This window comes from Lissotriton helveticus, chromosome 7 (assembly GCF_964261635.1).
Source record: "Lissotriton helveticus chromosome 7, aLisHel1.1, whole genome shotgun sequence".
Lineage (NCBI taxonomy): Eukaryota > Metazoa > Chordata > Amphibia > Caudata > Salamandridae > Lissotriton > Lissotriton helveticus.
The window spans coordinates 1,010,834,790-1,010,855,594 of record NC_136068.1 but is presented as its reverse complement, the minus strand read 5'-3'; the positions used below and the strand labels follow the sequence as shown (position 1 = coordinate 1,010,855,594).

General features: G+C 42.5%; 1 protein-coding gene across 3 annotated transcripts in view; it reads left to right on the top strand.

The window, feature by feature from the left end:
* GEMIN5 (gem nuclear organelle associated protein 5) overlaps positions 1-20,805 on the top strand; it is a 384,438-nt gene that overhangs the window by 29,735 nt on the left and 333,898 nt on the right. For all 3 annotated transcript variants that reach the window (XM_078653694.1, XM_078653693.1, XM_078653695.1), the window contains one exon: positions 15,576-15,730. In XM_078653694.1, coding sequence (XP_078509820.1) covers positions 15,576-15,730 — 155 coding nt within the window. The remainder of the gene's footprint in view (positions 1-15,575; positions 15,731-20,805) is intronic.

Genomic DNA, 20,805 nt, shown 5'->3' with positions numbered 1-20,805 from the left:
AGGCACCTAAACCCCGTCCCAGAACTAAGAAGGTGAAACCTGCTAAAAAAGTCGTTAAGAGAAATGAACCCATACCTGATCCTCCCCAGCCTGCTCCATGTCCCTCCTTTTCTGCTCTGGCACCCCCCCGTCTGGGCTACCCACCTACTAATTGATCTTTATGCCCAAATGGAACAGCTTATCAATTTGCATTTTAAATCTTTATCTTGTAGGATTGATAAACTAGCTACCTTGATACATAATAAATGCCCAAGCGGTGCTCAGCCAGTGACCACAACTGGGAACAACGTCGCAAAAGCGGCGTTGGGTACAACTAAGCCGGCCAATAAAAGCAACACTCCAAGCGAAGGTGTTTGCTTGGACAACCCTGTACAGGATCCGGTTTCTCTAAATAGGCAGAAAAGTAATATTGCTACGTTAGTGTCTGGCCCAGCATCTACATCTAAGGGGTTTCCAAATATAACCAGTCTGATCCCCTGTGACTCTTCTCATAGTCGAAAAGTTATTGAAAAAGAGCGGCCAGAATCGGGTAGAGTTCAAGTTAACCCCGCCATGAAAAATTCGGAGAAGGGATCCTTAAGACTCCTCCTTGCCCCCAGCTACCACCTGAAGCATCTCCGTACGTAGTGGTTTTGACCGGAGTGCCCCCTCTGGTAGGAGAGCGAGGTGAAACTTTCCTTGAGCTGAAGAATAAAATGATCTTCTGGCTGAACAATCATAGACCCTTTATGGGGGCAGGCCAGGGGGAAATTCTATTTGCCCGAAGTTAGTTGGTTGGGGACCAGACCTAAGGATAGGGGACTGTGTAATTGTTAACTTTAGGAATCCAGGAGTGGTCAACCACATCCTGGATCATGGTGGCCCATCTAATCGGGATCCAATCAATACTCTACATTTGGGGTATTTTTATTCACAAGCTCAAGCACTGGGTGGGCCAGTTCTATCCTATTTTTGCCAGGGAGGACAGGACCTAGAATACAATATTCCCGTAGCTAATAGTTACAGTGTCTTGAATAACGTGGATTGACTATCACCTCTTTTGGGCCCCAATGTTCTGGGAATTAACCTAGCTGGGAGTAAGGCGGAGGCGGGTGTGAGCGACGAGGCGGGGTCATCTGAGTCGGGTATTGGGACTCAGGCGGATGGCCTGTCAAGATGCCATCCATCTTTAAATACCAACCCCACTGGAGATGGTAGGGAGTTGGACATTTACACCCACATAGAATCGCTCCCTCCCTTGCTCCCCAAACCAACAACAGTCGCATCGGTCCGAGCAGAAACCCGTAGATCGCTGATTGGGTCATGGAATGTAGCAGGAATAGGGTCTAAGTTGGATTATCCAGATTGGGGAGAGTTGGTGGATAGACATGACTTGTGTTTGTTCCAAGAGACCTGGTCAGTGTCGGCCCCAGAGTGGGTTACGCAACACTATATACACCGGCAGTGCAGGGTCCCAGGGGAAGACCCTCGGGGGGGCAGGGGCTGTGTATCTGGGTTGCCTCTCATTTGGGGTGTTCGATTAAGCTAATAGATTCCCACTCCCCAGACATCCTTTGTATCTTACTTAAATTTTTGGACGGTTTGACTCTGGTAGTGATTAATATATATCCACGTCCCACTCCACTCCAGCTGGGCTTATCCCAATTGGAGGTGCTTGAGGAACTTCTTAAGTTTCCTCCATCGTCCTACAAAATCATCGGGGGTGACTTTAATTCCCATTTCGAGCCGTTCACTGGGATCCCCTCTGTAACGGCGGATGAGGACTCCAGCTGGCATATTCCGGAGTGTACTATGTAGCCGGTTAAGCGTATGTCGCCCTTGGCCCTTGAGATTAATAAGCTGACAGTAACTCACTCCCTCAGGGCTTGCAATGGTAGAATACCTCCCGATGTACCTGGCACAAGTACATATAATAGACCAGTACATCCATTGAGTATATCTTGGTCAATGTGGATTTCTGGGCCCAATTGAGAGCCTTTACTGTTATCCCAAGGGTAGATAGCGACCATAACCTCCGATCTCTAGAACTGAACTATACTTTGGGACACCAAAATGATTTGGGGGTACTGTAGACCATTAATGACCTGAATTTAGTTACAGCGGCGGGTGGCACATGCATTAGGTGGGCAAAGGTTGTGCTAGCCCCTGACAAACTGGCAGAGATATATCACCTAGTTGCTTGTTCGTTAATAGAGGCAGGCAACCTCGTGGGTGCCAACCACGATTTGCCCTACTTCCAGGATCTACAACACATTCATAACAAGCTCCTTTCCAGCTTAGCGGGTTATTTCTTCAACGCTAATAATACGAGGCCAAGGGCAAAAGACCAGGCGCACTGGTTTAACAAAAACTGCAGGGCGGCTAGAAATACCCTTATAAAGGAAGTAAAATCAGGGTCTCCGTCGAGCATTAGATCAGCTAGGCAGAACTACAAAAGAATGATTACGGCCGCTAGGTCGGAGTGGGAGGCATCAAGGTGGGAAAGTATAAAAGTAGCCTTGGACGGAAGAGATTACAGGGCCTTTTGGAACCTAGTTAGATCAGGTTCTGTAGAGGGGTCGACAGCCATAACTCCTAACCTTAGTGAAGAGGTTTGGCTTACTCGCTTTAGGCCCCTCTACTCTCTTTCTGACCGCACTGCGGTAGATGATTTAGCCCCACCAAAGAACACTCCTGACTCACCTCAGCCGGTCGTATTGGGCCTTGATTGGCCACCCTGCTCCGTGCTTGAAATTCAGGCGGCCTTAAAAAGTTTAACTACTGGGAAAGCTCCGGGGCTAGACAGGATCCCCGGAGACCTATATCTAAATGAACAGATGCTACGGGCTCTTTACCTATGGCTATACTTTAATGCCATTCTACAGGGTATGGATATCCCCCAAACCTGGCTAGGGGCAGAAATGATACCCATCCACAAAAAGGCTTCTCCTCTCGACCCGGCCAACTACCGCCCCATTAGTCTTATTGAAGTCCTCCAGAAATTATTTGCCCGGTTCTTACTAACAAGGTTGCAGAGTTGGATGGATGAGCATCACATCCTAACCTCCCTGCAAGCGGGTTTCCGAGCGAAGGTCTCTACCTTCGACCAACTGTTTAGAGTACAGCTGGTATACTGGAAGACTGTATTCTTGGGGCGGGTAGTTTGTATCTGATTTTTGTGGACCTTCGTTCCGCATTTGACCTGGTCCAGCGGGACAAGCTCTGGGTAATATTACAAGAGATGGGTGTGCCGGCCTATTTGTGCCACCTATTTAAACGCTTGCACCAAGGTACCTACGCTAGGGTGAGGTTTGGGAGGAACGGGGAGCTCTCGGCTCCATTCCCGGTGGAAAAGGGAGAGAGGCAGGGGTGCGTGCTGGCCCCCACGCTCTTTTCCCTCTTCCTCAATGGGCTGATTGAGCATCTATTGGGAGCGAGGGACCTTGACACTACTACTTTAGCGGGCCGTAAGATACCAGCTCTGATGTTCGCTGATGATACCCTTTTACTATCAAAATCTTCCATGGGTATTCAGCGAACACTGGAGGTGTTTTGTTCCTTTTGCAAAACGAGGAATCTGGAGATTAACCTCTCCAAAACTAAATTTATGGTTTATAATGCCAGATCACCCAACTGTCCCCATCCCCATTTGGAAGGTCGGGGGCTGGAACGAGTGTCAACCTTTGACTACCTGAGGGTAACTCTAAATGATAGAATGGATTGGGGGTCTCATATGGTGAAGGTGAATCTGAAGCTGGCCCAATCCTCTGGCGGCATCCTAAAGGTTTACAGCGAGAGTTCTTTTTAGCCGTGGCGACCGCCCGTGGAAATAAACAAAGCACAAGCGAGAGGAGGATCACTATATGGCGCAGATCTGTGGGGTCATCTCTGCGCCACCTCTCTAACCCATACTGAGAATAGCTTTATTAGGCGCCTTCTGAAACTACCCAAGAGTTCCCCTCTGACCCTCCTACGGCTAGATCTAGGTTTGCTCCCCATCCGGGGATTGTTTCAGACCGCCCCTGCTGTACTGGAGGCGACTGTGGTCCACCCCTGAGCTCTCGAGCTACAGGGAGGACCTAAGGAACCTTCTGTCCAGAGTGGGCGTTGGAAGAATCCCCTGGTTGAAATACATCAAACAGTTTTGTCACGCACTTGGCAAGGGTGACTTGTGGTCTTCCCCTGAGGAATCCTGCGCCCTGATCTCCAAGAGTTCAATGAGTTTGCTACTCAAGCAATATCGAACGGAAATCATGCTAGCGAATTTCGCTTTGGGTAGGCTGACTAATACCTTTTTAGATATTAAGTTTATCCCCTACTTTGAGAAATTCTTGGACAATATCCAGCCCCTACTGGCTAAGAAATTATACGTCCAGTTTAGATATGGAACTCTGCCCTAAGGGCTGTAACACACAAGTGGTCCAATGCTCCTCAGTCTCTGAGTTCTTGCCCAGGGTGTGATGGTAGCGAAGAGACGGATCTGCACGTTCTGCTCTTCTGCCCCTCCTACTCTAGGGCTAGAGCCAAATGGATCATTCCAGTTTGCAAGTCCAGGGGTCTCGGGGATTATAGGGAGGTATTCAGAATTCTAAAATATGACACCACCCCGCTGATTGTGTTTGCAACAGCTAGATTCCTTTTCTCTATGTGGTGCTTAAGAGGTGCTAAACTCAAAATGAAAAATTGTTAAATTGCTGCTTCTGCGCGTCCACTAAACACTGTATTTAGCACCTGCTTTTTATAAACAAAACATAGCCCAGGGACTGTGCGCGATTACTTTCTTTTTAACTTGTACAGTTTCTTGTTATTTTTCCATATGAATCCGGGCTGTTTTATGATTGTTATATATACTATTTGTCTAAATTGTTTTTATACAAATGTCTACATTGTGCTTTTATGGTTTTTAACCGATAATAAAGCTTTTTGACTGACTGAAATTCACTTCTACAGAAAAAAATCTGACAGCAGCTCAAACCGCTGTAGCAAAAGAAAGAGCCCTAGCACTGGGGAAACGCATTATGGTCGTAACTCCTGTACCTGCCTTAGAGGCAGTGACAAAAGCGAGCATTCCAAATGCTAAAACTTTACATCTGAGATGGATACAATGGGTTATTTCCCTTATTGCAACTCATGTTGAATATGTTTTTGATACATATTTAAAAACACAAGCATTCCTGCAATACGAACACGAATGTCCTCTGCCTACTAAAATTCTGCCTCTAGACCAGTATGAATGTATAATTTATACTGACGGATCAGCACAACCCGCTACGGGGGGTAAACAAGCTTATAGTGCTGCATGTGCGATCGTTAAAGGTCGTATGGGTGATGGCAAATTAACGAGCTGAACTACAAGCATTCAAAATGGCACTTGAAAATATGGATCACGAATTCCCCACACTCAGTGTGTGATTCTTTCTATTGTGTCAATCTTATAAAGAATATTTACAGAATTGGCTTCAGAACGGTTTTAAAGATGCAAAAGATGGCACAATTAAGCATAAAACGCTTTGGGAACAAGTAGTTCAGTTACGAGAAGGACTACAAAACACTCCCGTGATACACATGCTGAGTCATCAACGTGATGGCGTTGATGTTGAAGGGAATTCATTGGCTGATGAAGCCGCGAAGGGGGCTGTGCAATCGGCTTACGTAGCTGCAATCACTCGTTCAAAAACGAAAATAGTCAGTGAAATAATGCTGGCTGTCAATGCTACAAGCAAAGGCAGCGGTGCAGTGTTACCTAAAGGGTTTTCACTCAAATACTCATATATAACTGATACAAACAATGTTCCGTTTGCTCGAATCCGTGGAGTGGAGGATAGGGTAATTCCAAACATGGAACATAGATTAGGACTGATTTTAGCAGCACATGAAGGGCTCGCCTCTGCTCATGCAGGTATTTTCGCACACAGTATCATTATTAAAACAACAATACTGGTGGCCCGGCATGAGGAAACAGACCAGAAACTACGTATTGGACTGTGAAATATGCCAAAAGATTAAAGTCTCTACTGTGAAACGTCCTGCGCAGACACCCCTGTTAATTTCAATTAAACCATTAGCTTGTGTTTACCTGGACTACTGCGGGCCCTTACAAATACGCAATTGGCACGCTACATTCTGACCAGGGTCCTTCGTTTAGCTCTAGGGCTTACAAAGAAGCCATGACCAGTTTGGGCGTTGCATTGCGGCACCCTAGTCCATTCCATCCTGAGGGAAATTCGGTTTTGGAGAGAAAAAACTGGGACTTAAAGCAATCTATAACAGCTAGGGTATTGGGTTCGGGTGACAGGTGGGTTAAACATCTAATACGTGTCCAACGTAGTCTTAACATGCCAAGAAGTACTCTAGGGGGTATCACTTCATATGAGGTCCTTTTTGGGACAAAAATGTTTGTCTCGGACCTTGATTGTCACACATCAGTGGTGGAACAAAATAATTTTGATATCAAAGATTGTTTGGCTGTTTTACAGGACTTAAATGAATGATGAACCAAACAAAGCAACGTGTTCCTAAAGCCAACTACCACTGGGGACAAACCAACCGTCCCAGCAAGGCCTGTCTGAATCCCAAAGCTTGGCGATCTAGTCAGAAAAAAGATCACGAACAAGAAGGAATTTGGGCCTTCTTACAGACAACCAGTGCCTGTCATAGCAATCCACGGATCAAGAACAGTTTTGCTGCCGCCCCTTGCTGGTAAAATGAGAACAGGTTTGTGTCTATCGACCTGATCAAACCACACTATGTGGCCGATACTAAGCAGTAGGCCAAGTTGACTCCAACCAAGTAGCAGACGCACTCCTCTAGCTACAATCCAAGAGGTTCAAAGTGAGAGACTTGTCACCTCTGAAGAATCTGCAGTGAGAAAAGAAGGACTATGCAACAAAGCTATGGAATTTGTACCTCTTGAGACCCAAATAACAGTTCGTCATGAAAACCTGTCTACAGCGAAGTAACAAGTGATCAAGGGGTTCCAGCGATTTCAACGAATCCTGATGCAATTCCAACCATTGACAGTTCTGCCTCTGGCTATTTCATTAACATTGATACGTTTTCTGAGGATCCTTGCGAACTTGAAACGACGCCAGCAAAAGGAACTTTCAAAGAACAAGCAACTCACTTTTTCCATCACTTGGAAAAGACTTCTCTGGTTTCACCATGGATTGAACTTTGGATTGTGTTGGGAATATTTTTTCTTCTACTTTGGTTAGCTCTGGTAATAACTCTGGGTATGCTGATAAATGGAAGATATGTCAACAGGGACACAGCAAGTAAGAACGTCAACTTACTCCTCAAACCACACAAATCATCTCATCTTAATCAAAGAGACTTGTCAGCAGTGAACATCACAGCCGTTCCTATACCTGATGGTATAGCTTGGGACAAAACAGAATAAGACATTTTTGACCCGTCTGAGCTGTTGAAGATTCCACACTTATTCAGTATCTCATTGAGTGACTTGGTTTCATCTTGTACCTTTTCTGATGATTGGGACTTCGAGACTGTTAATAGTATGATGTCAGATCTATAAATGTCTGCAGTATTCACAAATCATGAATATTTAGAAGGTTCATCAGACTATGAACAAATCTATTGTTATAACCATTATGGTCATTATTTCTTGCACAGGTATGCAAGTCCTAGAAATGTATTAATTTATAACCAATGGGAACATTGTCCTACGCCACCAAAGGGTAGCTCAAAAACCTTTGCTATGAAATTTCCATACTTTTCAGGGCTCAATGTATCCAATCCAGAATCATTTTACTTTAAGAATGTAAACAAAACAGGACTGAAGAGTATGTTAACTAACACCAAACAGATTTATTCTGCAGCCTTTTTTGCCCAACTGTCTAGACTAGATTTCGACTTTTGGAAAGACAACATTGAGACAAAAACTGTCTGGGGTACAAAAGATTGGCAAGTGCAGGGGATGGAAGCTATTTTTAGAGCCTGTATCATCCCTGAGCAAATGATGTTTTTGAATGACACTGTTCAACAGACGTCTTACCTTGGGTTAGCCAAGATGCAAGACATGAACATCCCGCCCATACCTACACCTGAGAGTGATAGCACTTCAGAGGGGGAGGTCGACTTACATACTATTTTGCTTCACAACAGAACAGATCCAGATTAGAAAAAATGGTTAATCTGGCACACAGACACAAACAACTGTCAAGATAGATTCCTGAACAAAACTCAAGGGTTTAAAATCAATAGACCAGACCCAAGATATGTTCAAAGACATCATCCTGAAATAGTAACAACATACAGTGTAGGGAAGCTCTGTCTTGATTGGCTACAAAGATCTACACTTAAGGATGTAAAGCAACACTTATCTTTACTTAAAGATGGCGCAGATTTTAGATAATTCTTGCTAGGACCAAGAAAACCGCATGTACAGGGGTGGGCGGGGCCGAATAGTCAGTCGGAGGCCTTAAGTAGAGATTTCAAGGAGGGCTTTATTTTTATATATGATCTCCTTTTTCTACTGGTTACCCGCTCTCGAGCGAATGCTGCCGGGTCTGTTGCGGGCTTCCTTAGAGGATCCAGGATGTCTTCAGGCGGGTGGATCAGTCCTCCGTCAGGCACGGCAACCGGAAAAGAAGGAAAGAAATAGGATCGGGTTAGGGAAGGTTTTGGGCTCAGGAGGTTTCAGGGCCGGGTGTGAGGAAAACCACGTGCTCAAGTGCAGTCAACCCTCGGTCTGTGCAAAACGTTAGTGCTCGTGAGGAAGGAATAGACGGGGTTGCGAGACTATACACGGGCTTTACACTATTTACTGATTACTCCTTAGGTTGGACACTCCGTCCCACCCAACCCACTACTTTGCCCCGTACCTGTTGGAGCCACGCTCCTCCCGTGGGAGCGTGGCGGGGCGACTCGTGAGGTCGGTGGCCTCCTGGCTTCTCGGGGTCCCCTCCGATGTTCCTCTGCGGGTCCGTCTCGTACTTCTCGTCCTCCTCGCTCAGTCTTCTCCAACTCCTCCATTCGCACAGTAACACTCTCTCCTCCGGGGAAACGCCGTCCGTCGCTTCCTGGGTTCCTCCTCCTTTTGACGTGGATCGGGAAGTGACGCGGGTTAGAGGCGGTTCCTCGCCACATGTATCCTCCCAATTAAAGGCACCGTGTTCCCACTTCTCGGTCTGCCAAAGGTTAGCGTCATCTTCCTCCGGCCAGTCCTCTCTGAGGCACGGACCAGGCTGCTGTAGAGAAGGGACAGAAGTAGGTAAAAGCGGGGCCACTGTCCACCAGTCCGAGTCTGGGGTTTGTCCCTCGGTCGTTCGACCCGCCCCGTCACACCGCATCAAAAACGTTTCATATTTGCCGGTATATATGCTGCATATAAAGAAATATGGAAGATTACGCAAGCAGAGACTGCAGAACGAATACGAGAAATTGATCGTATTAATTTAGAGAAATCTCTCTCTGTAGTTGACAATGGGTTAACGACTCGGTCGTTCAGGATATATTCATTGGACAGCATAGTATATTGTGCCATGGACATCATGGAATAGGACTTGGTCATGTTGCAACATGGTCAGTCGCAACTACTTTCTATCATGCTATTAGGCTGGATGTTACAAAACCTTTGTTCAGGCTATGTGCCTTGGCATTAAATCAACACTACGTCACTGTTTTCAGAATTCATTCTCACTGGCACTAATGTGAGCAGTCTATACGGTGCTGAGCATTGAAAAACTGGAAAGATTGCCATTCATGGTAGCAGAAAAACCAGCTACTGAATGGATAATACATGGAACAATCACTCTGCCTGTTACAATTTCTCATTTCAGTATTGCCTAAAACACATACCAGCAGGCACATATGAAAGGTTGGGTAAAGAATACATCAAGACATCCTGAGATTTACCATACACACACAGATGTTGAAGTGGGGGGCGTGAAGTGTTTCTTAGCGGTTCTAACTGTGAAAACACACTAAGCGGTTCTATCCTTTGTCAGGGTATTAATTTACACGGGCCTGTGATGGTTCCGCTAACAACTTATCCTGTCACCTGCAAGGTTCACTAGCTGCGGTGATTGATCCAATTTTTGGACAACTTTCGAATGGGAGTTACCTTATGTTGAACGATCACAGCTGCTGTGGCATGTTGCCAGGTATACCATATTTAGTAATTGTCATCCATGGTCACTTGCTGTATGCAAGTATTGTTTTCACAAACCAAGACAGTCAGGGAGTCGACTCTATAGTCTTCACTGAACATCTCTTCTATACGAATTGTTACTCTAGGCAGAATGAAAGCAATTTTTTTTATTTTAAACTGTGCCACTGACCTCGGCCAAAGTGACCTATGATCTACAAGTCGCAAGGTCTTCTGCCGAGATACATGCCCTTTGAATACAAACTGCCCTATAAATTTCTCAGAAATGTTAAGTCGTATCTTAAACATGTCTGGTACGAGCGGTATTGTACATCTATTTAAGAACGTATCTTCAGGACAGTTAGCACCTTTTCAAGCAGTCCTTGGAATATTTCCCAGCTTCGTGCACTCTGTGTTTGGCGGACTGTCACTACTTTTTAGACTTGTTGCAGGGATACTATTTTTGCTCCTACTGCTACGATATGGCAAGCCAAATAGCCAACGCCACTCCAAGCACCCTAGAGAGAGCTCTATTGGAGACAAAGTGTCGTGAGCACATCATTCAAATTCTAGCCTTACCTCATCTACGAGAATTAAATGCCACATGGTTTCTGTCATTCAGACCGATCTGGCAAGATTGCATCTTCCCTGTTATACGCTGCCTGCTATGCGGAGAAGAATGCATGCTAGACATCCGTCTAACACTCCCATTAGTCATGCCTACGGATATCGATACTCGAACTGGTAACGGCCCATTCTCTGTGTTGTCCCCAGCGGCTGCCAATTCTGATTACGGCATTCATTGAGATCTCACAAACGCAAATTGCAACTGCTAAGGTACGAGAGGAAACAACAGGCACGCAGGTAACAACTGATACGAAATTTGCTGATGCGGCCAATGCTGAAGGCGATGCTTCACATCTATGTGAGGTTAATCTTCTAAACGAGGTAATCCAACTTTCGCCTACAAAGATAGACAATTTTTTGTCAACAGACATAGAAGATTTCATGCTTTCTCCAAGCCCTAACACTGACTTTTGCACACAGTGTTCTGAGAGACTTTGAATTTGACCTTCATTTTTCAAAAACAAGGTACTAACTTTGGAACTTTTTCCTATGATTAATTTTTACCCAAAGTTTGTATTGTTCATTTTTTGGCACAAGTAATCTGCTTATAGTAGAACTATTCATAGAGGGCAAGAATTCTTTGAATACTTCCAGAGACAATAAATGACCTTGTCCACAAACAAACAGTTTTATGTAATCTGACATGAAATGGTTTCGGCCCTTTTTCTTCTATATTTACGAGCCATTTCATAAATGTATATTTTTATGATTCATTCGATTTGCATTTCAAATGTCTACATTTGATTAGAATGAAACATTGCTTTAATGTGTACCGCACCAATGCAATGTTATGCTTACAACTAGTTTTGATACATTATTTACAATCTGTTTGAAACATGCTTTTAGCACTTCGTGTGTAGATACATTTTAGATATGTTATCATGTTTAGAATTTAGTGACGTCTTGCATACGAAAGTGGAGTGGGTGTTGTGTATCGATTTAGATTCTGTATGCATTTCCCGATTCATGCACTTATATAGGTATAATTTACATTGCCCATATATATATATATATATATATATATATATATATATATATATATATATATATATATATATATATATACATAGAAATCTAGTCCTTATTTAGGCACAGCCCATGCTACCCAAATACAGGCATGGCTACGTACATCTGTTCATCTACGTCACAACGACTTCTTGTAAAACCAGACTCTTAAGCTTTAGGGACTTCCACTTGCATCAATATTGATTTCTCCAAGAACTCATTTATTATGCATGAACATCTGTTCCTTAGGGGTTCATTCATGACGTTCATATGCCTGACTTTTACGTCAATACTGACATTCCTAAACACCTTCAAGGTATAAATATACCTTCACTTGCTATGGCAAAGCACGGTGTGGTTCGGTGCAGTTCGACTACCTACTTGCACGACGCAGCTTGCCACAGCATGTACCGAAGGAAGCCAACTCCCCAGCTGATGCACTGACCAGAAGCTGTCATCCTCCTGCCGAGAATCCAGCTCCAGTGTTTCTGACTCCCCTTGCGAGGTGTTGGGAAATAGAGTCCCGGGAAAGAGATACCAACCTCTCTCATTTTAAGGTAAGGAGCTGATTAGAACCTTGAGAAACCTTTGGCAATTCTTGGCAAAACTAGACAATAGCTAAGACAGCACCTCCTTTTTCCCTTGTACTAGACCTAGGTTAGGTACACTGGGGTAGGTGCATTTAGAAGCACCAGTTGAGTATTTTAGCCTGTGTTATTTATGTATGTATTTTTATATATGTCGTAGCAACAGACAATGCTATTACAGTATTATTTTATATTACTGTTTACGCTGTATGCATTATACTTCGCATTCTGTCTTACGATTGTAGCAGTTCATATCTCTTGCATGAGAAAGAAGACTGTTCAATAAACCCTTTTTTATTGAAACTCCTGTCTCTCTAATTCTGTGCAAACTCTGTAGAAACGAAGCATGCACAATTGACTGAGTGAAATAGTTATCTATTGTCTCCACGACTCTGAAAATATTGTTCAGACTCTAAGGGAAACTAAGTTGTCATGTTTATGCGGTTGTCAGACACTAAACCCTTCTTGTTCATTCAAGAAAGTTTCTAGTGACCTCTGAGTTAGCTGGCACACACAATGAAGTTTAATGTACTCTATAGAGACATACTGACCCTAGTCCTATGTCAAATCTATAGGGTATATTATTCCAATGCGCAGAGCCTATTAGGGATATAGGAACTGCACTACACTAGCTTGCAATCTGAGATGGAAGAACAGCAGGTTTTTGAAGTCTATTTGTAGAAAATGCCAATCTTGAGTACTACCAGCACTACATGCCTCAAACAGATGTTTACATGGTAAGTAAAATTTTCTTTCATGTTTGTTGCCTATGTTTGGGGGTTGAATGGTCCACCAAATCACTTGGTGGTGAGATCGATGTTGGTTAGTAATTTACATTTGGGTGGTCACCCCTCACAGTGCTAGCGTTATGTGCCCTAAATAGGGCAGAATTGGTTTTTCCACATGGCTTTTCCACTGGCCACTGAACAAGTACTCATGTTTTCCAAGGAACAGGGGAATTGGAATTAACATAGAGAAAACATCTGATGATCTGGCTCAGTGGACTTCCATCTGTTTTCAAGAAACAAATGTGAGTTGATGCCTTCTCGATAAAACAATTCCCTTCTCTTTTGCTTCTGTGAGAAACTATTACTTCCTTTACCTTATTCACTAGGCTTCATAAGACTCAACTGGCCTTCAGTTTCCACTTAAGCAGCTACAAGGATAAAAACAACTACAGCAATTATATGCCAAATAGTTTTCATAGAAAATAAGACTTCTCGTTACGTCATCCTTACTCATTTCTTTTTACATAACTTGTTGATTCAACATTTAAATGTGCCATGACCAGACCACATTCAAAGAATTCATACAAGCTCAATTATTCCAGCCTGAATGTTTCAGACTTCCTTTCCAGAATATACACAAATGTTGTTAACAAAATTATTCAACCATAAGTTTAATCTTTTAGCGTCTTAAGCATGACCCAACGTCAAAAACTGTAAAGTGTATCATGTTCAAGTAGCTCCCAGTTCCCCTTCACAGTTTTCAAATGTCTTTGTTACTTACAAGGCAACCTTAATTCCTTCTGCTAACTCCAAGTAGTCTGAAGAGTCTGACTGGAGAGATCCCCCAAATTCTTCTACTTCGAGATGCAACTTGGCACCTGGAATCTGGATGTGCTTGTTTAAAACACAAAGCATTTTGTTTATTTCCTGACTCTCTAACTTTCTGAAGACTCACACAAACAGAGAGGCGTTAGATTTCCTGTTCCCTCGCCAACAAGGATCTAGGCTTACCGTGGCAAGACTCTTTCATGCTATATTCACCCATTCTTCTGATTTCAACCAGTACAACATCTGGTCATAACAGAATATTGGGGAAGTAGCAAAAGGGTCCTTGAGTCTTTCGATCATGATCCACTGTAATGTTCTCTGGATTGGGACCAGTAACCTACAGAGTGGCAGGGTGCATATATCTGAATAATGCTTGTTTGATATTCCTTATGAGAATGGGATCTTTTCACAAAGCTAAACGACAATGGAGTGGTGAGCCAGGTTGTAGTCTGGGATGTCAAGGCAGTGATACAGGGCCATTTCATAGAGATGGCTTCAGATCAGTATGAGGCCACTTGGAGGACCTCATGGAAGACATAGGGCAGCATAAATGCACAGTCACAAAAGGTGTAGTTATTGGTGATTATGATGATACAGACTAAAAATCCAGAAGACTGCTTAAAAAAATGTATCTTAGGTGTTCAGACTTTTCTGATATCTGCTTTAGTTCTTTTCAGCTGTCCTACCCGCTTTAGGAAGGGGTGAGTTTGCTATTCCATTAAGTGTTTATGAACATTAATTAAGATTTCATGATCGAGAAAAGGGGACATTCTTAGGTGTAACACCAGTTCTGTATTGTGGGTATCTAGTAAACTCCTAAATGGCCCTTCCGCCACCCCTTAAGGATCCTTATAAATTTGGGCATTAGATGCTACATCTTTCAGTAGACCAGCAAAATCAACTGAGGGGATAACTGTGAGTGTGCTGCGTTTAGGTTTTACTGTCATCTTTGGTTGCCTTTAAGCAAAAGTGCAATTTTTACTATAAAAACGGCATTGTTGTGGAAGGAACATACATTCCTTTCCCTTTTTAAAAGAAAAAGGAATACATGAAAAAAGTATATAGGAGCAGAATTTGCTATATATGTTTAACCCCCTTCCATCTTTTGTGATACAAATTTGAATGTTATGGATGTTTTTTATTAAACATAAAATATATAAAGAGAATGTTGACTTTCCATAGGCATAGATGTGTACATTTGTTTTCCTCTCCATTGACTAAATTTAAAAATAAATAACAAATTCCAAGATTCCGCATGTGTACTGAAATATTCAGGGTTTGTGGATTTAATAAAAACTCACATGATGGCTAACTGGTGTTACTGGGAAGTAACTTTTCTTTGTTATTAATGCACTGTTGTCCTTTCCTCGAGAAGATAGACCTCAGACTGGAAGATAATTTTACAACCTGCTGAAATTCTGTCTCAGCAGACCCACGCATGAGCTGAAGTTTATGAAAGTAAATGGTTCTGCTCCTTGTCTGAAGCAGAAACTGATGCAGTGTTCTTCCAAACTGACTTCGTAAATGAGCTCCAGATCATTACAGAATGCTTGATTCTAACTGAGGTACTGGGTGTCCTAATGTAGGGTACATGCATTCGAACATTTAGATTTGGCACTACGCCTGATTAAGCATCTACATTTATTAGGCGCCACGTACAGACTGGCAGTTTTCCAATTTTAGAAACTCACTCATTTCTGTTAACCATTTCAGGAGAGTTGGTCGGCCACACTGACAGGGTGTCTGGTTTCACCTTCTGTCACTACCCTGGCCAGACCCATCTGTGCGCCAGCAGCTCTGATGATAGGAGCATTAAAATCTGGGACACAGTGACCAAGAGTGTCATTGCAGAGCACAGCCAGCACCAGGTATGCGGACAAGTGTTTTATTAAGTGTGATTTTTCTGTGTCAGTTTCTGCGATTAATGAATGGTGCATGTCACTACTAAATTGTTCTACTTCTCGCAAGTTGTTAGAAACACGCTTATAAACAACTGCATTGCGCCAAAACAACTTCCTCCTAATGTGTATTTCATTTGATAGCTCTTTATTTCGTGTGTACTTTATTAATTTGGAACAGGGTTCTTTTACGCTGTGAGGCCCTACCTAGCTTCAGTATGACAAAGGCACTTGATTATGACGCATCCCCTACTAATATTTATCTCCATTGTTGGCAGGGGGTTTACATATTTTATTATTAGAAACATCCCAGTTGTGGTGGTATGTGATCAGTCACCTGCAATTTCTATTCGGTATTTTTCATTTTTTTTTTTTTTTTAATGGTTTTACACTTTAAACGAGTTGATATTTCCAGTGAGGGCAGTTGCAACAAATATTACACATTCTCACACAGTACTACACCACACAGTGTTACATCTTTGAATTATACAAGTTGGTCACTTGTGACTGGACAAAGCTAAATCTATCTGAACAGCTATGATAGCGAAACACTTGTCAGGGGTTGCTTTTATACATTCCAGGTTGGCTTGGATGGTATTTTACCAATCCAAAGCTGTAATACTGTGCCTTGAATGGTAAAATGCATTTGTCATTTTACAGCTCGGCGTGGCTGGCACTGTGCTAATACTATGCTTAAAGATTTTCCTGAAGAAATGGCAATATACTTTTCCCCTTTTTATCTCAACATGGATGGTAATGTGCTAATCCTATGCTTAAAAACTTTTTTTTAAAAAGCAGACATTTGAGGGGGGTAAATTCAGAGTGTCGCTGGTGTTGTCGGGTGCTCTATATAGGAGCTGCTCTCCACCTAATCTTGGGGAATACCCAGAGTTCTCTGCATCTTTTTTGGCATTTATATTTGTGTGTGTGTGTATATATATATATATATATATATATATATATATATATATATATATATATTACCTACTGGCGGTCGCCAGTAGGTATATATAGTTAGGATTTTTTCTCTATGGGTTTTTTGAAAATTCTATGTCTAATAACTTTGGCGTTTGTGGACGGAATCGGCTGAAATTTTCAGGAAAATGGCACATTTTGTTTCTGAGCAGCCCTTGAAAATTTGGGGGGGGGTCGTCCAGTGGGGGCCGAGAAAAAAGGGGGGTCCCAAAACGTGTTTTTAACATTGAGTTTTCCATAGGGCGGTTGGCCTCACTTTTAGCCCGAACGGCTGAATGGATTTGCACGAAACTTGGCAAAATTGTAGGGACTGGTAGCCCGATGTGCCTTTTGTAGGTCTCAATATATGTGCTCCAGTGGATTTTGAGAAATTAACGTTTAAAAAAAGATATATATCTGTAACAGCGGACCGGTTAGCGCTCTGGTTCGCGGACTTTTCGCGCAACGGAGCTTTGTGAAGCGAAGCTGATTGGTTCTCCGGCGTCTGTCAACATTCCAAACAGTCCGTAGCGGCCGCCATCTTGTCTCTCGGTAGGATCGAGAGACAAGAGGAGGTCAAAACAAAGGGGGAAATAACTATAAGGGGGCATAGTAGATCCTCGCTGACCCCCTAGGTTTGATGTGGAGGTTTTAAAAGGGCCCCGCGGGGCAAAAAAAAAACAAAATAATAATAATCGAACGGCTGAATGGATTTGCACGAAACTTGGCAAAATATTAGGGACTGGTAGCCCGATGTGCCTTTGCTAGGTCTCAATATATGTGCTCCAGTGGATTTTGAGAAATTAACGTTGAAAAAAAGATATATATCTGTAACAGCGCTCCGCTTCGCGTACTTTTCGCGTTACGGAGCTTTGCGAAGCTGATTGGTTCTCCGGCGTCTGTCAACATTGCAAACAGTCCGTAGCGGCCGCCATCTTGTCCCTCGGTAGGATTGAGAGACAAGAGGAGGCCAAAGCGAAGGGGGAAATGACCATAAGGGGGCATAGTAGATCCTTCCTGACCTCTTAGGTTTGATGTACCATTTTGCCAAGTTTGGTGTAATTCCGTTCAGCCATTCAGGGTGTAGACGTATGTAAATGTCCTATGGAAAATTGCATGGGGAAAACACATTTGAAAGTGTTGAAATTTAGAACCAATTAAAATGTTACTTTGGTTTTGTATTTGTGTGTGATGAAAGTTAATTGGTTATGTATATATGTCAAATGAGAGGAAACCACAGCCATTTTGTGATACTACTGTCTGAGGTACATTTGTGAGGAATTTTTGGTGGTGAATTTCTGGTGTTTGATTTACACAATACTAACACTTCTGCTACTTTTAAAAAGGTGAGTTGTTAATTTGTAAGGGGAACTATGTTGTACACTTGAAGATAATTTGAAAAATGTTTTCTGTTATTTATTTGCAGTCCTTCTGTTATACTAAATACTTGATGAAGTTAGTTTTATATTATGTATTACTAAAAACGATAAATGAAAGTGATTATTTTTTTCTGCAATTTACAGCAAGCAATTTCAAAATAAAATGGCTCACAATGAAGAGACCGTGGCAATTTCTTTTGAATTGTCCACTACATTGATTGAAATTGAGAGCACCAATAATGAAATATTGTCACAAGGAGGACATGACTTGTATGATTCCATTAGATTGATTGAAATGGACAGCACCAAGAATGAAATATTGTCACAAGGAGATGACTTGAATGATTCCACTACATTGATTGAAATTGAGAGCACCAATAATGAAATATTGTCACAAGGAGGAGATGGCTTGTATGATTCCATTAGATTGATTGAAATGGACAGCACCAATAATGAAATATTGTCACAAGGAGGAGATGACTTGAATGATTCCACTACATTGATTGAAATTGAGAGCACCAATAATGAAATATTGTCACGAGGAGATGACTTGAATGATTCCACTACATTGATTGAAATGGACAGCACCAATAATGAAATATTGTCAGAAGGAGGAGATGACTTGAATGATTTTTTTGATCAATCTCTTGATGGCGAATTTATCGAGTGTTTGGAGACCATAGAGTTACAAGAATCATCATTGCAGACTTTTAATGAGGAGATTCCAGATGAGATGATTGAAGAGGAAATTACTGATGAGGACATGTTACTAGTTGTTTCAAATTTAGAAAATTCTGAAGAATAAATTTATATTTAGAAATCAAAAATTGTTTGAGACATTATTTATTTTTATTTTTAATTTATGAGGTTGTAGCGAAGTGATTGTAGTATAAAATGACTTATAGTATAGAGTGCAACATTTTTATGTTACATGGTAAGTTTACTCATATTTACTTCCCTTCTGCCACTATATTATCTCCAATGTGTATTTGACATGTCTTCTTCATCTCCGGCCTCCTTTCTCTCACTGTGTGTCTCCGATGCATCTTATCGCTGGTATTTTGTGTAATTACAGAAGAGAGTAAAATAAAATAGTTCGGAACGTGAAAAGGGGGCAAAGTAGAGTACTCGTCACCCCCTAGGCCTTTTTAGGCGGTCCCAAAAGGATCAGTTTCTGCTTTCCTGAGAGATTATGGTATGAGTTCCATATACCACAATAACTTGCATTACAACATGCAAGATATCTATCTCCTATTACCAACTTTTGGAGATATTCGCGCTAAGCGCGAATATCTCCAAAAAGTAACACCTGCCCTGAGCAGTTCTTAGCCATGTTATCCAATGGGAGGTGGATAACATGGCTAAGAGTATTAGCTCGGTAATGCATGAATATCGCTGAGTTTTTAGCGATATTCATGCATTGCGGCCGTTTATTATCGCATTTGCGATAAACCTTGATAATAGTAAGGTTTATCTTCGATAATTTCTGACGATGCTTAGTGGTAAAAAATTGGTTGGTAAGCATCGTTAGCGATAAATATCGCTTAACTTTGGTAATATGCCCCAACGTCTGTTAACGTTCGATTCGAAGGAAATGAGGAAGTGTTGAAAAACATTGTCTGCGCCATCTTGCCTTTTTTGAAATGCCACACTTTTGTCGTGCACGGCAGCCATTTTAGATGTCTTGACCAGACCCACTCTCTGCACGCTGTCGATTCGTAGCATGGCTCCTCACCCTCGTAAGCATCTCCCCCAGGCACTGGTCACCACCGCTCTCTGTCTTATGCATGGGCAATAAACCTTCCCCCATCTGCGCTGCTCTTCCCTGAGAATCACACTCTGTGCCCGCCCGACACCTCCCTTTCGCCCTATTCACTACCGCACCCTCTGACACTCCTCTTCCTCTGTGTCCGAATGTCCAGGCCGGTCCTAGGCTATCAGCTAGCCCTGCAGATGTAGTTTATGGCCCCAGCTGTAAAGAATCACCCCTCTTCAAAGGAGTTATAGTAGATCAAGGCCCACACTCGATGAGATCCGTCACAGCACACGCGTTCCTACTATCTGAAAACCATCCTGTATTGTGATTGGGGAGGGGACCGAGCCTGAAGCGGAAGATTCCAGGAATGACTCTTTGTACATCAAAGTTTTTACAATTATGTGTCACATTAAAAATATATAGCACTCCAACAAAGTAGTAGGAATATAAAACTTTAATAACATATAAATATATACAACAAAACAAAAACAGTAAAAACATTTAAACAACGAAGAGACCGTGGCAATTTCTTTTTAATTATCCAATAGATTTATTGAAATTGACAGCACCAATAATGAAATATTCTTGTCAGTAGCGGTCTGTTGTGCGAATAGTTCCAAGGCAGCAGAACGCGCTGAAATCTAGATGGCACGAAAGTGATGTCTAGTAAGTTGCCGCCCAGCAAAAAACGGCGTGGGGCGCCGCGGGGGTGAGTGAGTCCAGTAGGCACCACAGCTATTCTTACCGGCATTGCAGAATTACTGCTGGGGACAATGCCTGTGCTGTAGCAGGGTCACAGCAGAAACAAAAAGGATTCTGTTGAAGATGTTGTTGGTTTTCAATTTGAAAACAGTTCTGGTGTCAACTGCTATGCTAATGTAGTGGTTAATGTTTTGTTTTCTCTAGAAAATGTAAAAGAGGGGGAGGCAGTCCAAAGTTCCGTTAAAAGGGCAAAG